The 21846-nt window shown below is 34.5% G+C and overlaps 1 protein-coding gene across 1 annotated transcript in view; it reads left to right on the top strand.

Moving 5' to 3' along the window:
• The window catches only part of LOC145999007 (VPS35 endosomal protein-sorting factor-like), a 44377-nt gene extending 26960 nt beyond the window's left edge, over window positions 1-17417 (top strand). Inside the window, exons 11-20 of the mRNA XM_083135875.1 lie at window positions 738-919; window positions 2761-2904; window positions 4705-4871; window positions 5742-5904; window positions 10126-10318; window positions 11578-11717; window positions 12991-13156; window positions 14238-14371; window positions 15591-15722; window positions 16787-17417. Of these exons, the coding sequence (XP_082992001.1) occupies window positions 738-919; window positions 2761-2904; window positions 4705-4871; window positions 5742-5904; window positions 10126-10318; window positions 11578-11717; window positions 12991-13156; window positions 14238-14371; window positions 15591-15722; window positions 16787-16882 (1517 nt within the window). The 3' untranslated portion in view covers window positions 16883-17417. The remainder of the gene's footprint in view (window positions 1-737; window positions 920-2760; window positions 2905-4704; window positions 4872-5741; window positions 5905-10125; window positions 10319-11577; window positions 11718-12990; window positions 13157-14237; window positions 14372-15590; window positions 15723-16786) is intronic.
• Window positions 17418-21846: the final 4429 nt, after the last annotated feature.

The raw sequence follows: 21846 nt of genomic DNA, 5'->3' as shown, positions 1-21846 counted from the left end.
GAATCCCGCTCGGGTTTGGTTGTTTGTGAATGTCCATTCATCAATTTCATCACTCCTCCCCATCTTTGCAATTAGCCAAGAGGCACAAAACGCGATGTAAATAAACTAAATCAATCAATCAATCAATCAATCGATTGTTCCCAGAATATTAAGTTTATTCCTGTATAAAGGGGTCCATTTTTGCTTCTCAAATATTTATGGAAGAATTAATCAATTTTCTGTGAATTGCATGACTCCCAGAATAATTCTGACTTCAGAAAGTGTCACGTTGGTAAACATACTCGAAATTTCATGTTTAAGAGTCTATTTCACATTTTGCAGTTAATTTCACATTATTTCGTAACAAAACAGGGTAGGAAAATGCACCTCACACTTTTCAGAAACATGAAAAGTTAACATTACAATTTATTATTTCACAATTCTTGTTTTTATCAAAATCTAAATATGCATGCCTCCTCTATGCATTAGGAACCTTGAGTAAAGCCAACCTTTTTAGTATTGGTCATTAAAATACTATATCCATGTAAAAGTTGGAAAACACAAGTAATTTTAGTGATAATGAGGTAACAGTATTATGTGAACACACACATACATTAATTCTTCAAGCTGGCCTGAATAATGAAATTATTCACTTTTAATTAGGATTCAAGTGATGTTACTTATTTTAACAGAAGCATTCTAATAATGAAACCATTAATATTGGAGAATATTTCTACTAACATTGTGTGAATTTATAGGCTTTCCCCAGTACCTCCTCTTCCGCACTCTGGGTCTCTGCCTCGTTCTGGCTGACCCTCCAGAAGAGCACCGTCTACAGGTGCTGAATGACGTATGGCGAGTGGTCACTAGGCTTAACAACCCAGCGCACTATGTTCACTGTGCAGAAGTGTGGATAGAATTTGCTGTTAGACACTTCTCAGTAAGTTGTTTCCTGCTATATTTTTGTTGTTGTTGAATGTGATTGTTTATGTTCTTGTTATTGTCTGTATAATAGGCATAAAAAAAGATAATTCATGGTGTGGTGCTGTAAATGTAGTGTGGATATCATTGTAAAACTTTCCACTCCTAAGATAGCACAAACCACATGGCAGTCTTTGGTCAAAATGACACTCAGCTACAGTTTCTCTTGTAAGTTATATTGTGTTTCGTGCGTTAAATGCAAGATGGAGATGACCATGTAAAATTGATATTAATTTTCATTAAATATAAGGTCCCTGATGCAAATATGGCCACGTTAAGCTTTAATTAATTATCCTGACATCGTTTTATGCAATTTCGAAACAAAAGTTGTGCGAGGGAATTTATTGGTCTTTTGGTTATAACACACCAAAAAAACAAGTTTCGTTCGTGAATATGAATATAAAAATAAGCACGTGAACATAAGTCTGACTTTGGACCATATTAAAAGCATATGAAGTTAATATGGCCACCATTTGTGTTTCTGTTTTGAAATGGTATAAGTTAATAAAAATACAATGTAAAATTAGTTTTTACATCTTTTAAATGTTATTTTATACAATTACATGGTTTTAAATTCGATACAGTTAAACATGTAAAGACTAATAAGCAAGTTAAAAGATGTTTGGAACATTTTAGCACTTTTTTTTAGTTGTTTACATTTTATATAATAACTTTTGTTACTTTTTATGTATTGAAATGTTAGATAAAGACATTTAAGCTTACTACAAATGAAAAGAAGAACATAAGAATTACATTAAAACATAAGTTACCTCATTTGTTTATGTTGACTTTATTGGGTGCATTTTGGACAAGTGAAAATGCCAAGTATGGCCATACCAAACAACCTCAACATATTATTACACAAATTGTAAATAGTAAACTAACGGTTAAGATAAATTTAATTATGGCAATTTACTTGTTTAAGCACAGAATACTACTCACTATACAATTACGAAATTGAAATTATCAGTAATATAGACGTAAGAAACAAATGGGAACTTAACGCAGCAAATTAACAAGCTTGTTTTCTTCTCAACAACAACTCGACAATATTGAGTCTCCACGCCGTTGTAACGGACACCGCGTTACCACGTCTTGTCAAGCCCCTCGGGGGACATGCCCTGTTATCATTAGGAATTACATGGCCATATTACCAGCTTGGCCATATTTGCATCAGGGACCTTAATAAAGCTCTATGCTTAAATACGAAAATGCAAAGTCAAGAAAATTAAATTAAATTTTATGTGTAAATTAATTATGTCATAAAAACATTACTTGTAACAAATGTATATGTGTAAAGTAAACTTTTGTTTGTATTTGTTTAAGTTTGTTTTGAGACTACTTTATGCCCAAATAGGCTAATCTTCACTGGACCTACAATTTAAAGTGGGATCTGAACAACTATGCAGTGACCTCCACCAGGATCAATTCTGGGACTGATTGATTTTTTAGTGTTGAAACATACAGAAGGATAACTATAAAGTAACTTTATTTCATTATTCATTACATGTTGCAGTTACTAATGATGAAAAGTAACTGTTACTTCGTTCGAAATGCTCTCGTGATTAATTGGTCAAAAGAAAATAAGAGCCTTTTCCTGCACAAAAGAAGATAAGTTTGAAATTTCAGGTAAATGCACCCTGAAGTAAAGCTGTTACCATGTTGTGAGCGTTATTTGTTTTTCTTTAAAATGCATTGTAATATATTTTACCATATTAATTCTTGCATGCCTTCCACTGCATACTTGTTTATGTTCCTAATTGCATAAAACATTAAAATTATTTCCCTCCTCCTTTGCAGACTCGTGAAGTGAATACTTTCCTTAGTGACATAATCAAGCACATGACACCTGACAGAGCATATGAGAACCACTACCCACAGTTACAAGGAGTTATAGAGAAAGTGTTGGCTCACAATCATGATTTTGAGTCTCTTTTCACAATGGTAAGTACATCTTATTTCAAAATTAGTATATAACAAGTTGAATAAAGAAATAAAGATTTTCATATATTATACATATGTCTAGTCGGTAGGGCATCTGAGTACCATGCGGGAGCGGGAGACCCAGATTTGATTCCCGGGGTGGGTGATCAAAGCCCGGAATTTTAACGCATAAAGCTGCTCTTTGGCCACACCCAGCTTCAAATCAATGGATACCTGGGGGGGGGGGGGAGTAAAGTAAGCCCGGAGCATGGTGATCATGTCACCTTCAAAATGGCCAAGATCGAGAATGTGTGGGGCCCTAAATGTGACTTCATGGCATGGTGCTATATTCATGGGGAACTTTACCTTACCTATGCTGCTGATTGAGTAAATAATTTGTTAATGTTTAAATTATGTAGCATATGGGTAAAGTTACAATAAGAAAAAAACTACTGATAATGTACTGACTCAATATCATGTGGCAATCATGTAGTGAACAAGCTTTTCCAGAATATCAGTGTTCATCTTGAAGGTTCGCATAACCACTTCTTGTACATGCAAGATAATCTTAACACAGTTATTTTTAGTGGTTTTTTATTTGATTTTATCTGCGACGTTTCGTTCTGGTTTCCCAGAACTTTTTCAAGCTACACATACAACAACACAACTTCACATGGCTAGTCACTCTATACTTCTAAGGAATTAGTGTGTGTCCTTATTTCCTCCTAGGTAAAAGTGGTTTTTCCACCTTGCAGGTGTTATAGCTGGCTGTTTTTCCCCCTCCCCTCCATCCTGTAACCTACTCTTCTTGTCTTCCCTCCTTCTTCTGGTGGCACTGACCTTCCCTTTCTACTTGAACTGATCTGGTAAGGTGAAATCTTCCATTTCTGTGCAGAAAATTGAAGTTGGCTGTGGAAACTTCACATGCTTTTTTATCAGTTGTACCCATTTTATTCCAATTTCCAATTTTGTTTTTGTTAACTTTCTCTCCCCTGTTTATGCGTATATGTGCTTTGTCTCTGCCCCTTTCCTCTCTATTTCATTTTCCCTCTTCTCCTTCATTTTTACTTTCTTAATCCTGTGCCCATTTGTCAACATCTGCTCACTCAATGCTGTTCTTGGATCTTCCTCTTTAATGTCTCTCCTATGTTCTTTAATTCTTTCATTGATGCTTCTCCCTGTCTCTCCTATGTACTTGCTTGTACATCCACCAAAACCACTTAAAAAAAAGATAACTGTGTTAGATTATTTTGCGTGAACAAGCTTAGTAAATGGATTTTCAAAAGCAAAATACTATTAGCATAGTTTGTAACATTCAAATATTGTGGAAAATAGCAATAAATTTGCCAGCGTGAATAATTTTGAGAACAAATTCTGACATTGTTCTCCATTTAAAAAATTAAAGCTGTGATTTGATAGGCTTCAATTTTATGCTTTTTCCAATATGAGTTTGGCATCCTCAATGGCAGAGTTGTTAACACATCATGCTACGACACCAACAGTCCTGATTTCGAATCCCAGCCTGGATACGGGTGTTCTTTGCGACTGTTCTTTCATAAATTTCATCATATCATCACTCATCCTCATCTTCTCAATTAGCCAAAAGTGACAGAAAAGCGAATTAAAATAAATCAATCAAATAAAAAGTGAATCGAACTTCTTTATAACCCAAAGAAAAATTGTGAAACTTTGCATCATATGAGGACACACATTAAAAAAAATGTTTTTATTATTGTATGTTTTTCCTTATGCACATGTAGAAATGTCATTGTTATGTGTATCAAAGGTTTTTACTTCATCAAATTTTCTCTTTTTCCCCAGGATAAGTTCCTTCCATTCCTTGACATGTTCCAGAAGGAATCGATCAAAGTGGAAGTATGTAAGAATATGATGGACACCTTCAATAAGCACCAGAAAGAGTCAACTAACGATGCAGTCATCATAAATGCTTTAACTTTCATCTGCAGAGTTATGCATGATTCCGTAAAGTAAGTTAAATACTATCCAGAGAAGTTGTAATATCTTCCATCTATTTGCATAGGTTTTGAAATATTTATATCCTGAAATAGCTATTACAGCTCATGCAGAAGGTATGTAAAATTTTTGTTGTGGCTAAACTGGGGATCAACGGTGGATCTTGGCATTTTGTGCCAATACTGTAACAACTAAACAGGGTTTGACAAAGTTGTATTGAAGTCCACATTGCCTTCCATATAAGGGATTAAACATGGAACCATCTGGTTAATAATCAATGATCTGAAAAACTAAGCTACAGAGGGTGTCTACCAGTCAAGAAAAAGTCAAGAAATCAACAGGTAGGTCAAAAAGTCAAGAAATTATGCTTGCGATCAAGAATTTTTGCTATTTTTGTTACAGTATAGTGAATTTACATTGTTATATACCTGCACTGGAATTTGCTAAGATTGAGCATTTGGAAATGAAAATTACATTGAGATTTTGTTAAGAGTTATTCACTTTGTTTCTTAAGAATTACATTCTTGTATGCGTTAAGTTTTGTAATAATATTAAATAAAGTAATGTGGCCATTCCCCATCCAGGATGAAGTCTGTAGCATTAATTTTTACATGCATTAATAATTAAAGCAACTCTAAATCTCCTGTTATCAGTTTTTATCTTAACTGGCCTTGTAGTAGGGATTTTTCATTGAATAAAAATAAATATTTTCTTAGCTTTCCAACTATACCTAAGTAGGGGGTGATTAAATAATGTTAAGATAAAGGAAAGGAAAGTCAAGAATTTTGGATTTGCTATTTTGGTAGACACTCTGAGCTATCAAAACCTGACCATTTGGCCAGATAGTTTCGTCTGTGCATTCAATTTCTTCTTGCTGTTTCCAGTGCACTCACTGTTGAAGATGAAAAGAGGCAAATTGGAAACCTGATATGTGGCTTCGTGAAGAAAGTAAGCTATGGAAGGGACTTTGAGCAGCAGCTCAGCTTTTATGTTGAAGCAAGGGCTTCATTTTCAAACCTCGACACCGTTCAAGTCCAGTTGGTTCAGGTATGTATATTGGAGGATTCTTATCTCTTTTGTCAGAACCCTGAGCATGTGAATAAACGTTGAAAAATTCTAGTGAATTGGTATTGGTACTACAAAAAAATTTTAACTCTCACATCGCAATGGGTAAAGTTGTACTTTCTTGTGGTTTTCTGTCTTGATGTCATTTGATTGCTGTTTCTGAAATTTTCTTCTGGAATCTGAAAACCAAAAGATAGGAAGGCCGTGAAAATTGTAGATATGGTGAAACATGCAACAAAGCACACTGCCATTCCTCTGGTTCGCAATAGTAAGAGCAACAGTTACACTAAAACTAAACGGTATGGTGAACATCCCTTTGAGGACCAATACAGGCTAAGCGGCTTTGTCATGGCAATGTGTGATCAGTTTACAGAGCCCCATCGCTGCTGCTCCTTAACTTCCTAGACTGGAGTCCGCTATATGTTCATGTCAAGTAGCTTTCCTTATACTTCTGGCTCATAGCAGAAATTTTGGAGGCATGTTTAAGATAGTAATATGTTCATCATTGTGAAAACGTTTTGATTGAAGTTGCTCAGCCACAGTCTGACACTGTATAAGCATGGACGACGACTAATAATCTCGTCCTGATGTTAATTATGACGGGAAAAGACTAGAGCTGAGCCGATACCACTTTGAACCAATACTGATGCTCTTACTGATTTCCACTGATACCGATACTTGAAAATTGCAATAATTAAAAATTGTCAAAATGTTGGTGTGTAAATATTCTTCTCCAATAATATGCATAAAATTACCAAGAATATATCAGAATATTAAAATAGATACAGTATGTAACATTGTTATTCGTACACATAGAATTTCCAAGGAAAAAATGTCAGCGCCGCCCGCCACGCTTCTCCCGATCTCTCGGCTGCAGATCGAAATGAACGCACGGTAGTAAATATAATCATTTTCATTTGTACCTGGAAATTAATGTTAATGAAGGTTTCACCAACAAATGTCAATAAAAATGTATGTTCAAAGTGTATAAACAGAGCATATAATTTGTGTGAAAAGAGAAAAACACGCTGTTTCATGCAACATTGTTATTCGTACAGGCAAGAGTTTCAATCTTCCTTGCATACAGTGCCACCGCTATTCGGGCAATTTCGTGCAGTTTGCAACTTCGTAACAAGTTTGAACATGCAGGCACGCTCCCCGTCAAGCGGAATGCTGGCGTAGGTATTGTTGTAGTCCTATCGCCCTTAGAGGTTATTCGTCAAGAAAAATTGGACAAACAGTCAATAAATCACACTCCACAGTTCAATACATAGTAAACAAATTTAGAGAGGAAGGTTCAACACAGAATGTGCCGAGAAAACCAAAAGAGAAACTGTTGAATAAACGTGACGAATGCCTTATTTTAAAAAGAGTGCGAGAAAACCCCCGGCTAAGTGTTCCTCAGTTACGACCGTTAGTAGAAAATGTTGCTGGCAAAATGATGTCCGATCAAACTGTCCGACGTGCCTTGTGGAAGCATGGATATCTTGGTAGAATACCACAAAAGAGGCCGTATGTAAATAAGGTGAATCGCAGGAATAGACTTTCATTCGCGAAAGAGCACATCCACAAGGACTAGGAATTTTGGGATAGTGTCATATGGTCAGACAAGTCCAAGATTAATATATACGGGTCAGATGGGATAAATAGGGTCTGGAGAAAATCAAATAAAGACAATGATCACATTAACACAGTTCCAACAGTTAAACACGGTGGTGGGTCATTAATGATTCGTCCAAAGATGTTGGTTCAATCCAGTTTATTGATGCATATGTGTATTTGGACATATTGAAGAACAACGTTGAGCAGAGTGCCCAAAAAATGGACATGCCGCCTATCTCAGATTCCAACAAGACAATGACAGTAAGCATAAGGCGCGCGTTAACATGAATTGCCCAATATGGAATGTGTACAAACTACTACAAACACCAGTTCAAAGTCCAGACTTAAATCCCATTGAGCATTTATGGGCAATTTTCAAGAGACGAGTCCATAAAGCAGGCGTCAAGTCCAAACAAGAGTTGAAAACTGTTGTGCAAACCAAGTGGAATAAAATAAGCTCTGAAACATGTTGGAAACTGGTAAATTCTATGAAGAACAGGTGTCAAGCAGTAATTAAAGCCAAAGGATACGCATCAAAGTATTAGAACTGTCAGTCAATTTGCTCTGAATATACTTTTTCTTTTATATTATTAAATGTACGAATAGAAAAGTTTTACAAAAAATGGCATGTTTCTCTTTCAGTTTCATTTAATTTATTATTGTCATTGGTTATACAGAATTTCGGTAAGTTTTTGTGTTCCTAATGATATTAGTTATTGAATTGTAAAGAAACAATTTCAAAAGAGTGTATTTCCTTTCAGATATTAAAGCATTTTCTTTGAAAATCCGTGTGTACGAGTAAGAATGTTACATACTGTAGGTAATAGAAAAATATAGTTTTTTGTGCAAAATGGGTGCAAAATAAAAAGAAAGTTGCATAATTTCCAGGATAATTATATACTCTGAGAAAGTGTTGAGTGGCAATTTTGCGGACCCTATGAAAGACCAAACTGCCGGGAAAGTATCGGCTGGTATCGGTAGATGAATTCAAACCAATACCACTGGTACCGGCCAATACCGATACATCGGCATCGGTATCGGCTCAGCCCTAGAATAGACAATAAATTAATATTGTAAAAATGTGGTACCAATTCTGGTTCATCCAGCATTTAACCTTTAGTTGGCATTGCTGCTTTCCAGGTATTTGTGCCAATGCCCAGACACACAGCAGGAAGTTCAAAATTCAGTACTGTTTCAGTTCAAAAAAATTATATCTGGGGAAACTAGGAATTGTACAGTCACAAATCATACCTTCTTTTGTAAAGTTCAGATGAGGCTATAAGCCTATGGTCATAGAAACCTGTTTTTCTCTATAAAGTAGTAGAATTATTATTATTATTATTATTTTTTTACTTCGGTCAACCCCAACAGAGGCAAAGTTGAGACGTGAGGGCTTTAAATGGTATCATCTTATTGTTTTATGTGTGTTCCACCCTCATTGCAATCTGTAATTTGAACATTTTAGAATATTATAGAATTGGGGGTGGGCCTTCCCCTATCTCCCCATTCTAGTCAGAATCAAATTATAATCACAAATTTTTAATGAAACACTTCAACAGTCATACACTAAAAGAACTGTGCATCTCTAAACATTATCTTAGTTACAAACAATATGTCCAAAGGTCAAATACTGCAGAACGACAATTTATTAGTGCAAAAATGTCCCAGCTGGGTATTTGAGCACTTAAAAATCATTGCCAATTTCTTATTTTATTTTTTTTGTGAACCCCACGAAATACACAAACTCTGGAAAAAGTACTGGTGAATATTGATGAATACATTCCAACCAATACTTTTCAGTACCACTGACATTGGACAATACTGATAAGTTCATTGGTATAGGCTCAGGCCTAATTCTATGACTAGAGGCACATACTTTTTGGTAAATGAAAAAGCAAAATTTCGGTACAAAAACAGAGTCAATTTTCGGTTCAAAAGTGGTAAATAAAATAAAATTTTGTTGTTATAGTGGTGAAAAATCAGATGGAAATTGGTATATAAAAATACATTTTGGTTTTAAAATTGTGAATATAATCCTAAATTTGATTTAAAAACTACACTTATTACACAAAATTAACATTTCACTTCTAATAGCACATTTATGTAGTTATCAGAGTACATATTAAGTTTTGTTTCTGTGTAAAGGAGACTATTTTTGTTTCTTCAATATTAACAGGAGAATTAATCAATTTTCCGTGAATTGCATAATTCACAGGATAATTCAGACCTCAGAAGGAAAATAAATAAACCCTAAATTTCATGTTTAAGAGTTTATTTTGCATTTTGCAGTTCATTTCGCATTATTTCGTGACAAAACATGGTAGCAAAATGCATCTCACACCCTTCAAAAACATGAAAAATTAGCACTACAATGTGTTATTTCACATTTTGTATTTTTGTGAAAAACAAAATATGCATGCCCCTATCTATGACATATTGCCAATTTTATATAGACTCAGAAAGTGGATGGCAATGGTTGGAAAACGTACAAGACAAACATTCTCTCATATAGCTTTGATTTCTGTTGCTTTTTATAAATGCCTTCTCAAAGTGAAAGCATGGACTGTATCTTTCGGCCTATAATGAAAGTTTTCTTTTCAGAGTGTAAATAGGCTGTCAGTAGAAACCAGGCGAATCGTGAAAGGCCACCATACAAGAAAAACTGCAGCCTTTGTCCGAGCATGTGCTGCTTACTGCTACATCACAATCCCATCTATTGATGGAGTCTTCATGCGCCTCCAGCTGTATTTGCTTTCTGGGCAAGTGGCTTTACTCAATCAGTGTTTAGGTCAAGGTAGGTTCATTTCTTTTCCATTGGTTTAAAACGGGGGAAAAGCTAATTCTTGAATGAGGACAATGTTTTCAGCATATGTAGCAATTTGTTTTAGTTTTTTTTAAACTGATTGAACAATCACAATAGGGAAATTATTCAAATTCTAAATAGCTATTGGTTGTATTGACATTTACAGAGTTCCACTGATCTGTAAATGTCCCATGACAAAGAAATTCATTGAAAAGTCTGGGGATTTCTTTAAAATATTCAAATATGTTTAAAATATTCAAATATGTTGAAAATGGCAGGCAATATTAAATGCAATTGTTGTCCTTGTCATAAATATAATTTTCACAGATTTTTAACAACTAATTTGCTGCAACAGATGTTCATATGTAAAAAGAAATATAAGGGATATACAGATATAGTAGTTTCTCTTTCAAACATAGTGAGTTCTGTAACCAAGTTAAAGTGAGTGGAAGCTTGTTTGAAAATACCTTTAAAACAGATAGAGTAAATCTAGGAAATTTGTTTTGGCAAACTGAGTGGCAACCGTGATGTAGAACCTACTAAGTTAAAATAATCTTAGCTGGGCTTGGCAATTAATTATGGAAGGAAAAGTTATTACACAAGAAAGACTACATGTGATTCTTAAAGCTAACTCAAGCACAAACCCAGAAAAAAAGTACCTTAGAAAGGATGAATGGCCTGTAGATTGAACACATGGATTCTCTTATCTAAGAACCCAGCTATTTAAGTTCATATTTTTTATTATTATTATTTGTGATTGGTTGATTTGGTTTATTTTACTTCACTTTTCTGCCACTTTGGCTAATTGCGAAGATGAGGGCGAGTGATGATATGATGAAATTGATGAAGGGACACGCCCAGGCTGGGATTTGAACACAGGACCCCTGGCATCATAATAGCTTATGCTAACCACTCTGCCTCTGAGGTCGGTGATTATTTGTGAATTAGTACGTGCAAAATAATCTAACACAGTTATTTTTAGTGGTTTTTATTTTATTTTATCTGCATTATTTTGTCTTGGTTTCCCAGAACTTATTCAAGCTACACCAAGATATACATACAACAATACAACCTAACATGGCTAGTCACTCTACCTGGATAACCAGGACGAAAACTGTGTTAGATTATTTTTCATCTACAAAAAGTGGTTATGTGAACCTTTAAGAGGAACATAGAAAATATGAATTAGTATGTACTGTAATATCATTATACTTAAATTTGGTGTTAATGCAGGAAATATTATTTTTCAGCTGATGCTTGTTTCAAAGCAGCTCTCAGCCTCATTCCAGAGTTGCCCAAGACAATTGAGGTTGATGGGAAGCACCGTAGTTCAGAACCGTATTTGGTGTCATACCTTTGCCACTTTCTCTCTACGCTTCTTGTAGTTCCTGTGAGTATTTTTCCACTAAACTACAACTAAACATTCTTGCCACAATGACTGATTGATTGATTTAGTTTATATTACTTAACTTTTCTGCTCCTTTTGGCTAAATACGAAGATGAGGATGAATGGTAGTAAGATGAGATGGATGAAGGGATAATCAAAAATATATATAGGGACGACAATACGAGCCCCACATAAGATTATACTGGCCAAAAGCCTCGCTAGTCTGCTGAATGCAGTACAGGATGTAGTAATAGATCAAGCAAGTCTTGTTAAATACAACTTCAGTTTTCATCTTAATTGTCCTTTTTTGGGGGGTTTTCATTAAATAAATATTTATTTTCTTAATTGCTAACTTTACCTAGTTTGGGGTCAAATAAATATAGGTTAAGAAAAACAAAAAAAAAACAGTCAAGAGAAAGTAATAAAAAGTCAAGAATTTTAGGTTTGTTATTTTGGTAGACACCCTGCATTAGTAAGTACCATGACTTTTTCCTTTGTTTACAACTTATTGTATTGTATGGCATGTTTTTATTTTTAAATCAACCATATAGAGGAAGAGGTTTTTATTTAGAATTGATTTAAATACTTTTTTTTTTTTTAACCAATTCCAGTTCTGATTCAGATATAACAAATAATATACCGGGTGTCCCAGAAGTCTTTCCCTGATTACAAACTTTATTCATATCCACTATATGCAATGTAGGGATGTGAAAGTGGTGCCAAAATGTTGGAAAACTAACCAAGTTTATTTGTTGCAGGTTTCAGTAATGTGGCTGTAGTGTAGCAGTGTCAGTGCCAAGGAATCCGGAATTAATGCTCTTGACATCGGGTGGCATCTTTCCATACAATGTTTCTAGGACTTGAAAGGATTTTGGAATGAAGATAAATTTCATTTTTTAAATACCAACTTATTGATGGCAGATATTCTAGACGAAAGAATTCTGTACATTTGAAAGTTCCTCTGCACTGTTATTGGTGACCGGGTCTCGTGATACCAGAGGACATGCTGAGCTTCTTCCTGATTTGTGAACATTTCCGGTTTTCTGGGCACTGACACTGCTACACTACAGCCACGTTACTCAAACCTGCAACAAAAAAACTTGGTTAGTTTTACAACATTTTGGCACCACTTTCACATCTCTGCCTTGCATATAGCGGATATGAATAAAGTTTGTAATCAGGCAAAGACTTCTGGGACACCCGGTACATTAAATGTTGCCCATGTGCCATCCCTTGCAACATGTATAATAAAAATTACTATGTTTTATGATTGCAGGATGCACCAGAACAGGGTGTGTTGTATTTAACCCGAGGACTGTTGAATGTTCTTCAGCATTACACGTGGGATGCAAACAGCAGTGCCAGGGTGACTGTGTACCTGCAGGTTCTGCAGATGCTGTCTGCTGCAGTTCAGGAAACATATCCATATCATATAGAAAAAGGCAAGTGTTTCTTTGGTTGTAATCTGTTACAAACACAATAATTGATATCAGTGTTCTTAAAGGTTTGCATAAAACCAAATTCCTGGGAAACGTGGGTTCATTTCCTGGATGGGTGAGTTTAGGTGTGAATTTTCCCATTAATGTCACCTTTGCAAGTGGCTCTGGGGTCATTGAGTCTTATCAGTACGTGGGAGCGGAGGATAAAGGGGAACAGAGTGATGTTGTTTACACAATTTGAACCACGTCGGCTCCCACGAAGGCAACACTGCGACGTGAATGTTACAAATGGTACCTTCATATTTCGTGATATGTGTTTCATTTTCATGGCAAGAATTACACACTGATGCTTTCTGAGAAAAAATATATTCTAATGTAAAATTCATGTTTGTTTTCGGCAGGAAATTTAAATTTCCATCCAAAGTTTTTAAAAAAAAATTAAATCTCTGACACTATGTTTGCTACAGTTACAAATTATACCTTGTTTTCTTCAATACAGACTAAGTTATAAGCATATGGTCGAAAAACACAATTATCACAAAACACACAATAAGAAGACGAAATTTAAAAATCTGATTTTTCTTTTCTTATAAGAAACTTAATCTTTGTCAGGCCCCCACGTAGGCAATGCCATGAAGTGAGGGTTTAAAATGGTACTGTCATGTTGCCTTCTATTCTGATGGCAAGAATTGTGCTCCTGGCTCTTGCTGCTGATACTTTTGGAGAAAAAAATAATTTCTAATGTAAAAACTGATTTTTTTGGAGGGAAATCCCCCCCCCCCAAACATAGTCAGAATGAAATTAAACTTTACTAATTGCTAATTAAATTACATACATCAAGTCTAATATGACACATATAGCATATGGCATATATTTAACAAGGTGGTGTTGGTTATTTTTGTAAATTTCCAAGATCCTTTCCAACTGCATTGGATGCATCCTAGTAGCCTTTCTAGTTGATGTTAAAATAATTGTTGACTTGCTTTGTTGCATGCTAACTGATGTATTTGCTAATTTGAAGATTCTTTTGCTGATTACCTATTTTATAACATGTTTTTATTTCATTTTGTTTTTATTATTTTAGTGGATTCAAATGACACTTTGTACGGATCTGATCCAAAGTTCATTGCTGAAGTGAACAAAATGTGTTCAATTTTAGTTGAGGAAATACTAACCCACTTGAAGTTCCTTGCAACCAGCGAGCAATTTCAAAAGCAGGTATGTTACTATAGCTGATGTATTTTATTGTTTTATATAAAAAATTCAAAAGATTGAATAGAATTAATCTTTCTCTACTTGTATGTCTTATCAATTATTTTACATACGTATACAGAACTTCCAAATTATTTCATGAAAAAAATCTTGCTTATCGTTCAGGGCGAATGTAATCAATCATATATCGTATTTACTCATGTATAATGCGCACTTTTTTCCAAAATGTTTGCCCCCAAAAACTGTGGTGCGTATTATGCACGGAATAATTCAGACAACCAACATGAAACCGTACAGGGTCATTCCATGATTTTGGGACACTTGCATTGATTTTTCATGTTTACGGAACCCTATCATGTTATATATCGTTGTAAAGCTTGAATCCTGCAGTTTCTAAATATGGGAACAGTATTCCATACAAGATAACGACACTAATGTGACATGAGGTTGAAAGAAAACACAAGGAAAAGATAATAAAAATTAAAATGTATTACTGGGCAAATAATATGACATACATGGAGTGTGTAAATTCCTTAATGGAAGAAATCTTGTGCTGCTAACTGCTATTTGGAAGGTCCTGAATATGTCTTGTATAAATGTTACATTAGTCACGGAAAGAAAAAAGTATATATTTTGAAAATGAAGAAATGAACAATTGAATAGGTATGACGTCATTCACTCTTGATCAGCATAGCAACAGATTTACAATCTACAACAAAGAAAGCCATTTCTTGAAACTGGATTGTACTGTGCATTATACATGCGTAAATGCAGTATTTGTCTTACTACATAGGTGAAGTGTTATTTTGCTAATATTAAATTGAATAGAACCATTTCTATTTAAGTTTTGGATTTAGAAATTGCAGTTATGGACGAACGTTGTCGTGATTTAAGCTTTATTTTAGTTTTTTGTGAGGGGGGGGAGATCCTATAATAAATTATGGGCTGATTAGCCACGCCTGATCAAGCAGTTTTCAACATTTTGTATTGATGTAATAATGAACACATATTAGCTAAAGAATTTTTCAGTCACTGCCTGTACAATACTTTTTACTTCCTTGGTGTTTACTTAATAATGTGAGTGGGAACACAGTCTCTCAGATTGTCTTAATTGTAAAAATAACAGTTTATATGAATTAACTATTTGTGGTTGAGTTACAATTACAGTTTCATTTTTGTTAAAATTCTCTAATGTTTCAATTATTTTCATTCGGTTTTCTTTCAGTCTTTGCTGGCATTTGATTTCTTCACCCGGATAGCAGTTTGGGGTGATATAACGAATCCTGGAGTTGCAAACCTTGCATTTAATTTATGGAATTTAGCTCAGAAATATGGCCATTTAGACATAAAACTTGCTGTAAGTATATTTTGTATTGTTATTTTTTTAAATTCATTTAACAATGCAGGTTTTTGTCATAAGTTGACCATGGAGATGGACCTTCAACGATTTATGCCAATTATAAAAGAACAAATATAAATGTCAATGTCATCATTAAGATTTAATTTTTTCTTATGGTGATGCATTAGACTGCTGGTTCTCAACCTATTTCATCAATGTAAGGTAAAGTTAAAGTAAAGAAACCCCCCTCGGCCCCTCCCATACACATTTTAATATACCATGAAGGCATATGGAGGGATGTAGAAGTAGGGGTCCTGTACATTCACTCTTCATTGTAGAGGTGATGTGATCACCACCATGCTCCACCTGCCTTTGTTCCAAAAGGATTTACCCATTAGGTACTGGGTGGGCCCCAGAGCTGCTCCTTACAGAGTCCCACTTGAAATCGCCCACTCTGGGAATCCTGAGTGTCCCTAGTGGCAGGCAGCCTACAGAATTGTGGGAAATAGTATGATAATTTAGCCAACAGAATGTCGTAATTGACAGTTTGGAATGCCTTGCTGTAGTCGAGGAGTAGCAGTATTATGAAAGCAATGTTTGGTGGATGATATGTTGCTGGGAGAAGAATTATCTGTTGGCTTTTAATTCAAGGATCAAGAATTCTGAGCTAACTGAATATTCTCCTTGTGAATGAGAAGTTATTTTGATAGCAATGTAGTCCTCGATGTATATTGTGCAGCGGATTCACAGAAATAGTAAAACAAGAGTGAATAAAGGGAGTTTGCATGAATATGATCAAATGAAAGCATTCGTCTAGTATATCCTTCTCCTCATATTTGGATAAATCAGTCAGTACTCACGTTTCCAATAGAGTATTTTCAAAAAAAAAAAAAAAAAAAATGAAAATAATATTAAGAATCCTTTCACAGCACTCATGATTAATTTTACATTCATGTGTGTACAAGCGTGTATTCATGTGAATTGACTTCCAAATGATGACCAGTTTTAGATAAGAATTTTAATTAGATTTTTTTAGTACGTTGTAATTAATCTTTTTGAATAATTGTCATTTCCTTTTACAGACTCGAACTGTGGATTATCTTAGGAGAAAAGCTATAAATGAAGGAGATAATCAGTTGTTGGAGTTTGTAGGAAAACTACAACTCAAGCGAACATAAGAACTAATTTCCCTAGAGCTTCATAAAATACAAATGTACATTGGCAGATGTATGGGAGAAAGTATAGTATGCTCGGGGAACTGCAGTGCAGTGCTCAGTTATAATGACATTAATTGATTGAAACATCAACTGATCTTACAAAAACTTGCACACATGACTGAAAAAAAGTGATGCATACGATTAATGTAGTTATGGATATAGTAAAATATCAATGTTAGTATTTTCCTGTCGAAAATTTATTTTTCTCTATGGTTTGACACACACATTGACACATGCATTTGCAAATATTCGTAAACATTTTATGTTTGCTGATTGTTAGCTGAGGTGTCATTGTTTTACAGGATTTTATAACTATTGTTACATTTCACTTCATTTTGACAGATGAGTGCAAATTGTTTTGGGACGTAGAAAGAAAGACATTTTACATGAGTTAAGACGACTATCTCAGAACTATAAGATAAACTTGAAAGTTTGCAGATCCTAACAAAAATAATGTTTCTGTTTATTGTACATTATCCGTATCAGTAAGACTGATTGTATAAATATATGTGATCTTTCAGCATTTTATAATATTCACTCATTGTTACATCATTTACATGATTAACGAAAATTATACTTGTACATAAATTCAGACTGCTGCAATAAATGCAGAGGTGAAAGCCAACTTCTGTTAGTGACTAAGAATAATATGTGCATAATATTTGAGAATTTGCTTCATTAATTATTTATCAATGTATATTCTTTGTTGTTGTTGGACTGTATATGCACAATGTATTTATTGGCAATTTATATTGTATTTTTTACTATTAAAGTTTTTTGTTAATTATATATTTTGTGGTGTATTAAATACCTTAATTGTAGAAATTGCTCTAGTTGCTTAATAAATTATGCATTTGGTGGTTTTGTACACAGAGAAAACAACATGTTTCAAAATAAAGTTTGATAAATTTTGATCTACAGAAAAAAAGTAGAGAAGGATATGTGCAATAAAATTTACTCTTAACGTTACACTTCATTTTCCAATAATACAGTGGTTAACGATGCAATCTTGTTATCTAAAGAACTCCCATTCTACTTCCATGGCAGTTCAGATCTCACTTTATATTGCTTGTCCAGTGCAGATTAACCCTATATGTGTATAAAAGTTTACTTAAGGTGAGGAGGGACAATTTCGCACCAGGCATGCATTTATTTAAATATCGTCGGAATTGGCACTGCTACTAAAGAAAATCCACGCATAATTTGAGAGTATGAATTTCTCTCCATGTTGCAAGTGGAAGCGGTTTTTAAAGATGATTATTAAGCTAGATACCATATTTTGAAAAATGTGATGAATACGTACTTACAGAATCCCATGTATTCCTTATGGAGAGACAACTTCAAATTGAAATTACGGCTAAACAAATGGGAGTTTCGACTATTTCTAGCGCAAATATCATCTTCAATGGATCCTTTACCCGATCATATATTTTTTTCCGCCATCGGAAGTTTGATATCTCCAAAAAAAAAAACAAAAAAAAACGAGTAAAATAATTCTCCTATAAGAGTAATGTATTTCTCCTTGCAGTGTTGCCAAACCTGATGTGCATAAAAGAGCTACATTTCACCAAGAGCTAAAGATGACTTTCAAGGATCTAGATTAACGAAGGCTGCTTAAGTGTCTCTTAGGGTAATTTAGGTGTCAGAGGGGTGGGGGAGCTGTTATTACCGTTATCTTTAAAGTGATGTATTCTTAGTTTTCACTGCCTAGATTTGGCGGCATTACCCATCTCAATAATTTTATGATGTTCATATGAAATTGAAAATAAAGGATTCCCGCAGCTCTATATATAAAAATACCTGGGGAGGAAAGAGGGGTGTGGGTGACGCAACCTATATATGAATATCACGTCACGTGCAAAATGTACACTCATGGCAAAGGTTGGTCCTTATGGGCCGGAGCCAGTGGTGGCATCATGGTGCGGTAGAGGGCGGGTGCCACAGTTCACAGTAACGACTGCACGAAAGAGCCAGATCTGGCTCCAAAAGAGCAAAGTTGGCAACAGTGATCGACAGCTGTCCCACCCTGAAAGACCTAGGGGAAATTGTCCCTACTCGCCTTAAAATGCAATTTATTAAACAATTTCTCTATATTATTGGAATTTTGTTGTACAAAGCCAGATAACAGTGGCAATGCATAACCAATAGAAAGTCAATTATTGAATAAGAAAGATTTAAATATGCAGGACATGTGGGACACATGGAAGAAGGAAGAAAAGTTGTGACGATCCTTTTAAGTGAGCAGCACTGGATTACTACATCACCATAATTGCCCAATCCCCATGTGTGGTAGAATTATGGGACTCTTCTTAACTTAATTGCTTCACTGAACATTCTCAGGACATGAAATTACAAAAAATACTAACTTCTTACCATTTTATAATGTTTATTAAAGCTATATCACTTTCAACGTTCACTGCAAACTAATACCACTATACTTATGAAATCAACACAATAAACAGCTGCCTTTCCTTTATAACAGTGTCTTTTAAACAGTGGTCAGAAGTAGCGAGCTACTTGTAGCGTCGCTACTGTAGCTAGCTACAAAATTTGTAGCTGTAGCTGTAGCGACGCTACATTTTGAAAGTTGTAGTTGTAGCGGTAGCGAAGCTACAAAATTCCTGTAGTTGTAGCGAAAATTTCGCTACAGCTACATTTTTTCTTGGCATTTTGAGGTGAATTTTGAATGTGGCAACAGTGTCAGAAAAAATCGACAATAACCGTTAATGTTGCAGGAGGTTCATAAAGACAGTCTATTACATGGAGATACTGATTATCTAGATTGTATCTGCGTAGTTTATTTAATTAGTATCTGAAGAATTCAGATATCCAGATAACTAAGTGACATATATGAATATATTCCTGCTAACAGCTACGTTTTTTTAGCTGCATTGCTATTTTGGGGAGAAACATGCCTCGTTTGCTGCACCACTGGAAAAAAGTGCCTCGTTTGCATCACCCCCGGAACAAATCCTGTGGATATTCATGGTGTAAGAGACACCAAAATGTCATTAATTGCTGTGTAAGACACAACTTGCAGTGCAAAAACGAGCGATGGAATTTCCACTGCACTGACAAGGGAATAGTGCCAGCAATAAATGGCTCAGTACGTTAACAGCATTGATCATTGTCAGTATATAAGATCTCACCAGCAAGAAATTATTGTTACAAGAATGATAGAGTTTCTGGAATTACAGTTATTTTCGAGATAGTATTTGTTCACAAATTTTAAAATTACAATACGTTTAGAACACTCAGGTTTACACGACAGTTTCCTCAATAATTTTATCATATTGCAAAAAGTATGTACAAGTAACCTAAAGTAAACTTGATAAAAGATAAAGACGGTGATTTTCTAGCTGACCCATGCGATATTCTAAATAGATGGAAGAACTACTTTAATGACCTTTTAAATGTCCATGTAGGAGATAAATCAGAAGTAAATGAAGTCCACACAGCAGAACCTTTAGTTCCAGAACCTAACTTGACGGAAGTTAAAGATGCTATTAAAAGGCTAAAGAATAACAAAGCACCTGGCATTGATTTAATACCAGCTGAGTTAATTAAATATGGTGGAAATTCATTAATATGTCAAATTCATAAATTAATTTGTTTAATATGGAATAAAGAAGAAATCCCTCAACAGTGGAAAGAATCCATAATTGTTCCTGTGTTTAAAAAAGGTGATAAAATGAACTGCAATAATTACCGTGGAATTTCTCTACTCTCAACAACATACAAAATATTGTCTAACATTATTTTAACAAGACTAACCCCATATGCTAATGAAATTATAGGTGATTATCAATGTGGATTTAAACGTAACAGATCAACTACAGATCAAATTTTTCACATCAGACAGACACTTGAAAAAAAGTGGGAATATAATCAAAATGTCCATCAGCTATTCATTGATTTCAAAAAAGCATATGATTCGGTCAAAAGAGATACATTATATAATATATTAGTAGAGTTTGGAATACCTAAGAAGCTTGTTAGTATGATAAAAATATGCACCAGTGAAACAGAAAGTAAAATTCGTGTGGGTAATAATATGTCTGACAAATTTACAATTCATGATGGGTTAAAACAAGGAGATGCATTATCTCCATTGCTCTTTAATTTTGCCTTAGAATATGCTGTAAGGAAGGTAAAAGAAACTAAAGAAGGACTAAAATTAAATGGTGTGACTCAGTTGTTAGCATATGCAGATGATGTAGACTTACTGGGGGATGATGTGAATACAATTAAGAATAATGCTAAAATATTTTTCAAAACTGCTAAAGAGATAGGTTTGGAAGTTAACAAAGAGAAAACTAAATATATGCTTACAGGCCGAAACCAAGTGTTAGGTAATAATCAAAATCTAATTATTGATAACAACTCGTTTGAACCAGTTTCCAAATTCAAATACTTAGGAGTAATATTAACAAATGAAAATTATATTAAAGAGGAAATAAAAAGTAGGCTTAATTCAGGAAATGCATGTTACTTCTCTCTTCATAAACTTTTGTCTTCTCGTTTAATATCTAAGAAACTAAAAGTTAAAATATACAAAACAGTAATTTTGCCTGTAGTATTATATGGGTGTGAAACTTGGTCCCTTACATTGAAAGAGGAACATAAATTGAGAGTATTTGAAAATAAAATCCTTAGGAAAATCTTTGGACCTAAAAGGGATGAGGAGACAGGTGAGTGGAGAAGGTTACATAATTTAGAACTACATAATTTGTATTCATGTCCAGATATTATTAGAATAATTAAATCAAGAAGACTTAGGTGGGCAGGCCATGTGGCACGAATGGGAGAGGAAAGAGGAGTTTACAGGATTCTTGTTGGGAAACCTGATGGTAAGAGACCAGTAGGAAGGCCAAGACGAAGATGGAGGGACAACGTTGAGATGGACTTGAAGGAAATCGGTAGGG

This window comes from Lepisma saccharinum, chromosome 14 (genome assembly GCF_977018435.1).
Source record: "Lepisma saccharinum chromosome 14, izLepSacc3.1, whole genome shotgun sequence".
Lineage (NCBI taxonomy): Eukaryota > Metazoa > Arthropoda > Insecta > Zygentoma > Lepismatidae > Lepisma > Lepisma saccharinum.
This window is presented reverse-complemented; position numbering and strand designations above follow the sequence as displayed.